The sequence below is a fragment of the Bison bison genome, unplaced genomic scaffold (genome assembly GCF_000754665.1).
Source record: "Bison bison bison isolate TAMUID 2011002044 unplaced genomic scaffold, Bison_UMD1.0 scf7180017864383, whole genome shotgun sequence".
In the NCBI taxonomy this organism is placed as follows: domain Eukaryota; kingdom Metazoa; phylum Chordata; class Mammalia; order Artiodactyla; family Bovidae; genus Bison; species Bison bison.
This window is the reverse complement of record NW_011494955.1, coordinates 1372550-1378775: the sequence shown is the minus strand read 5'-3', so window position 1 is coordinate 1378775 and position 6226 is coordinate 1372550. Positions and strand designations below refer to the sequence as shown.

Genomic DNA, 6226 nt, shown 5'->3' with positions numbered 1-6226 from the left:
TTTTTTAATTGGAGTAGGGCTGATCCAGAATGTTGTTATTGTCTCCCTTTTTTTTCCCCACAACTTCCACCTTCCAGATCCCATGTGGTTGCCCAGTGGCAGAGAGGCAGAAAGCACCGGGTGCTTATGGGTGGACCTGACTCCAGCCACACTGAGAGGCCAGAGAGAGCCCAGCACTGCCACACAGGAACTGAGAGAACCATCTGGGGGCAGGGTTCACGTTGTCCTGTCAGCCTGTGCGCCAGTGCTTTCTTGCCAAGGCCCTTAGCGGGAACCATCTGGGGGCAGGGTTCACGTTGTACTGTCAGCCTGTTCGCCAGTGCTTTCTTGCCAAGGCCCTTAGCGGGACCTTGCTTCTCCCTTTCCTCACCAATCCTTCCCTTGGCGTTTCTCCTGTCTTCTTTCCCTTGGCGTTTTCCCACCTCTCTGGCCTCTGTCACGCATTCTCCTCAGCTTACTCTGAAACGCTCTGTAACATTGGCTGCTTTAACGTGTTACAAGTTGTGCACATACCTGTAAACCGTCCAGAAGAGCCGCCTACTTGCTTGCAATCAGATTTTCCTGGGCCTGGACACAGCCTCTGCACCAGGCTCACCTGACCCAAAGCCAAGGCCCTGCCGAACCCTTCTTAGAGGGGTGAGTTGGAGACCTCGCCTCTGCTTCCGGTACTTTCCACCGTCATTGTGTCTTTACCCGTCATTGAAGTCCTCCATACCTTCCAAGGCCCAGGAGTGACAATGGGCCCTCCTGCACTGATCCTGGCCCCTCATCCTGCAAAAGCGCAGGGACTCACTCACTGGTGTGTCACACACTCGGAGATGATGGACTTGCTGCTGCTTACTGAAGTCAGCATGTCCTTCACTAACAGCTCTTTGCTTTCAGGTTATTGATGTGAAGCAGACAATGAGGAGGCCCCCTCCGAGCAGATTGTTTGTGTAGAAGGAGTGTCAGAGGTCAGGACTCCTGGGTCCTGTCCACTTATCCAGAAAGTCCATCCGTGTGAGAGAAGTGACCCGCTCTTAAAAGACATTTTCCACTGGGCTGAACACCAGGGTTCGTGCCCTGCACAGAACCTGGACACACGTGACCCCTGTGGGCGAGGATTCCTGTTGAGTGAAAACTTTCATCAGCACCAGAAACCACATAGTGGGAACGATCCCTTCCAGGGGGATGCTGATGAGGCCTCATGTGTGAAGAGCTGTGCTGTCTATGAGTTAGGGAGACCTTGTACTTGCAGGGGGAAAGGGATGGACATGCTGGATAGCTCTAGCCTTTTCCAGCACCAGAGCACTCACAGTGGACTGAGTCCACACAGAACAGCTGAGTTTGCGGAATCATTTGCACACAAGTCGAGTCTCAGTTGTCACCAGGGAGACAGTGATGAACTGATGTTTTTCAGTTGCACTGACGATGAGAAAGCCTTCATGAACGCCTTCAGTCTCCTCGACAACCAGGTAACTCAGGCGGTTGAAGCGCAGTCCTTTAGGTGCCTGCCTTGTGGAAATCTGTCCAACGAGAAATCCACTCTTATCCATCATAGAAAACTTCATGGTGGGGAAACATCACATGTGTGCAGGGAGTGTGGAAAGGCCTTCATTAACTTGTCTCACCTAAAAACTCACCAGAAATTTCACACTGGCAAAAGAGAATATACATGCAGTGAGTGTGGAAAGGCCTTCAGCCGCAAAGACACACTTGTGCAGCACCAGAGAGTTCACACTGGAGAAAGGTCTTATGACTGCACTGAATGTGGAAAAGCCTACAGCAGAAGCTCCCACCTCGTTCAGCACCAGAGAATTCACACCGGAGAAAGGCCTTATAAATGCAGTGAATGTGGAAAGGCCTTTAGTCGTAAAGACACACTTGTGCAGCACCAGAGATTTCACACAGGGGAAAGGCCTTACGAGTGCAGTGAATGCGGAAAATTCTTTAGCCAAAGCTCTCACCTTATTGAGCACTGGAGAATTCACACCGGGGCGAGGCCTTACGAGTGTATTGAATGTGGAAAATTCTTCAGCCATAACTCCAGCCTCATTAAACATAGGAGAGTCCACACAGGAGCAAAGTCTTATGTGTGTGGCAAATGTGGGAAGGCTTTTGGCTGCAAAGACACACTTGTTCAGCACCAGATAATTCACACTGGTGCACGGCCTTATGAGTGCAGCGAGTGTGGAAAGGCCTTTAGCCGTAAAGATACACTTGTACAGCACCGGAAAATCCACACTGGAGAGAGGCCTTATGAGTGCAGTGACTGTGGAAAGCTCTTCAGCCATAGCTCCAACCTCATTGTGCACCAGAGAATTCACACTGGAGCGAAGCCTTATGAATGCAGTGAATGTGGGAAATGCTTTAGCCACAATTCTAGCCTCATTCTACACCAGAGAGTTCACAGTGGAGCGAGGCCTTATGTGTGTAGTGAATGCGGAAAAGCCTACATTAGTAGCTCCCACCTTGTTCAGCACAAGAAAGTTCACACTGGAGCGAGACCTTATAAGTGCAGTGAATGCGGGAAATTCTTTAGCCGCAACTCTAGCCTCATTCTACACCAGAGAGTTCACACTGGAGAAAAGCCTTACGTGTGCAATGAATGTGGGAAGGCCTATAGCAGAAGCTCCCATCTTGTTCGGCACCAGAAAGCTCACCCTGGAGAAGGACCTCATGAATGCGGCAGTTTTGGTGACCCTTTAGCTGCGTCTCTTAAACTTGTTTAACACCTAGAAACTTCACTGGGAGAAAGGCCTTATGAATGCAGTCAATGCACTATGTCCCTGTTCAAGATTATAGGAGTCACACCAGCAACGGTGGGAATCATTGTTGGTACAGAGACACTGATAATGGAGTGGGGATGACTGAGGCTCGTGAGGATGGGTGTTGTTAAGGCAGCGTCTCTATATGTCCCTGCAATTTTGGCTCTATGGCATGAAAGTATACATAAATTCTCAGGGCCTTCACACCTCTGAGTCTCCTGTGGCCAACACACTGTCTCAGTAAGTGAAGGTTTGTGGATTCCTGTACCTCCCTGGGCTGTTGATGTTCTGGCCATCACTGCACAGGCAGGAACCCCAGCAGTGACAGAAGAAAGATCCAGGGCTCAGGCTTCTCTGACCAGCCAGCATTCCTAGTGACTAAGGTGGATGTGGCCTTCATTGCTCTGCAGTTTTTGCTGATCCTGAGGCAGGGCTTATGCTCCTAAATTGTGTAGAGAGGGATATGGTAGAACCAGAACAGTTGGCAGATGGGACTTCCCAAGAAGAGTGGTAAATATGGATATTTATGGGGAATATTTAGTTCCTAACATCTTTGTTGAAGTATGGTGACGTGAAATAAATGGCATGTATGTCAAGTGTGAAACGTGTTTTGTTTCAGCATGTGTATATTCTGACGAGACCACACATCAAGATAATGGAGATATCCAACACAGCCAAGAGATTCCTTGGGTCCCTTTATAATCCTTTCCTCCTTGTCCTTTCTAACCCCTCTTTCCCACAATTCACAAGCAGTAGCAAGCATATTCTAGAATTTCATATAAACAGAATTATATACTTTGTGGAGAGTGGGGACTCTGGCACTTTTCACCAACCATAACTTTTTTGACATTAAGCCATATTGTTGCATATATCAGTTATTCATTTGTATTGTTGAGTACTATTCCATTGTATGGATATACCACAAGTGTTCTTTTATCCATTCACCTGGTAGTGGGTGTTTGGGTTGTTTCTGGTTTGGCTGTTACAAATAAAGCAGCTGTGAAGATTTGTGTATTAGTTATCATTGAATTATATTCCATTGTATGGATGAACCACAGTTTGCTTATCCAGTCACTGACTGAAGAACATCTTGATTGCTTCCAAGTTTTGCCATTTATGAATAAACCTGCATTATGCATTGTGTGTAAGTGGACGTAAGTATTCAGTTCATTTGGGTTCAAGCCAAGGAGTATGATTTGCTGGGTCATAGTAAGGGTATGTTTTCTTTTTTTTTAAACTTTTTCATTTTTTTGGCTGTGCTGTGTCTTCATTGTCATACACAGGCTTTCTCTACTCGTGGCAAGTAGAGGATATTCTTTTTGTTCTGGTGCGTGGTTTCACACTTGGGTGGCTTCTCCTGCTGCAGAGCATGGGCTCTAGGCCTGCAGGCTTCAGTAGTTGCAGCACAGGCTCAGTAGTTGTGGCGCATGGGCTTAGGTGTTCAGCGGCATGTGGGATTCTTCCCAGACCAAGTACTGAACCCATGTTCCCCACACTGGCATGCAAATTCTTAACCACTAGACCACCAGGGAAGTCCAGTAAGACACTGTCTTCCATAATGGCTGCAAAAAATCATTTGCATTCCCAGTAGCAATAGATAAGAATTCCGTTACTCCGTGTCTTTGTCAGCATTTGGTGTCATCAGTGTTTTGGGTTTTTGCCAAATAGGTGTGTAGTAATAGCATGTTGTTGCTCTAACTGCAATTCTGTAATGACTTATGATGAATATTTTTTCATATTCTTTTAACAGTGTCTTTTGCTTTCAGAGCAGAAATTTTAAATTTTAGTCAGTTCCAAGATACTCAGTTTTTCTTTAATGGATTGTGCTTTTGGTGTTGTAGCTAAAAACTCCTTGCCATACCTAAGGTCTTCATTATGTCCTGTGTTATCTTCTAGATGTTCTGTAGCTTTGTATTTAGGTTTATTATCCATTTTCTGAAAATATTTATGAAAAGTGTAGGATTTGTGTCTGGATCATTTTTTAAAACCCCATTTGTTGAAAAGACTATCCTTTCTCCATTTCTTAGCCTTTGCTCCCTTTCTAAAGATCACTTAGCTATATTAGTGTGAATGTATGGACTCACTGTTCCAGTTCTTTCCATTTATTGTGATAATCACCATATGGCTGTGGGGGCTTTTTTCTTGTGTCTTATTTATATGGTATATTTCATTAATTGATATTCAAATGTTAAACCAACCTTGTATTTCCTGGGACAAATCCCACTGGATCATGTTGTATATAAGTAAAAGCTTAGTATAGTTCTATATAAATTCTTTGTGTCAGAATTGATAATTGGTATCTTTCTAGGAATTTGTCCATTTTAACTACATTTTCTCATTTGAGAGGGTTAGGATTGTTTATAATATTCCCTTATGAGACTTTTAAGTTCTGTAGGGTCAATAGTGTCTTCACTCCTGATTTTGTTAATTTGTTATCTTCTTTTTTTGTCAGCCAACCTAGAGTTTTGTCAGTTTTGTTAATCTTTTGAAAGAGAGTTTTTCTTTAATTGATTTCTAGAAAAAATTTTTTTTCTGTATTCTGTTTCAATGTTTTGTTCTGATCTCTTTTATTTCCTTTTTTAATGCTTGCCTTGTGACTAGTTTTGTCTTATTTTCCAAGTTTCTTAACATGGAAGGTTAGGTTATTGACATCATTCTTCTTTTGTAATAAACTTTAAAGCTTTATGTTTCCCTCTAATCACTTAATTTGGTTGTATCACATCAATTTTTATATGTAGCATTTTCATTTTTATCTAGTTAAAATATTTTTGTTCTTAAAATTTCCCTTGTAATTAGGGTATTGAGGAGTATATAATTTAACAAGCCTCTTCCTATTGAATTTGCAGGGGTAGTCAGAGGAAGGCACTTAATTTTTCAGTCAGTGACCCAGGTGTTACTCTTGAAATGGGGTAAATCTGTGGGTTATTTGAAATATCTTCCACCCTTAGGAAGACATTGAGCTAAGATGTTGGTGTTTAATGTAGAAAAAGTAGTCCCATGTTTAATGTAGAAAAGTAGTCCCATATCTACCAGGAACTGATGAGGATGACCAAATATAGTTAACTCATGTTTCGTGAAAGAGTATGGCAGGTTATTGGGTGTTGTTCCTTCCTCAGAGCACCCTGACTGTCCTGATTTGAGGGATTTTCTTTGTGTTAGCTTTTCTTCATGAGATAGGACAACCTTTTAAGTTCTGTTTTTGTATTAGGTCTCCAACCTGAAGCTTAACATCATTGTAAAATGACATGAAACAGATACTCCTACATCAGCACCTCTGTGACTCCCAACTGTGGAAATTAGGAATTTTCCCTAGTCTGTTGTGACAGTCTCCTGTGGGTTAAAAATGCCTTTGTTTTAATGGTGAAGTTGTTACACAGTCCACTTTTGCTGTTACTGCTTCAGCTGTGGCTTCAGGAGGCTTGGACCGACGCCTGGCCTTTCTGACCCTCAGGTTCATTGTGGAAGCGGGACTCCCGCTG

The 6226-nt window shown here is 43.7% G+C and overlaps 1 protein-coding gene across 1 annotated transcript in view; it reads left to right on the top strand.

Moving 5' to 3' along the window:
• The window catches only part of ZNF304 (zinc finger protein 304), a 7281-nt gene extending 3930 nt beyond the window's left edge, over positions 1-3351 (top strand). Inside the window, 1 exon segment of the mRNA XM_010858044.1 lies at positions 883-3351. Within this exon segment, the coding sequence (XP_010856346.1) occupies positions 883-2711 (1829 nt within the window). The 3' untranslated portion in view covers positions 2712-3351.
• The last annotated feature ends 2875 nt before the right edge of the window (positions 3352-6226 follow it).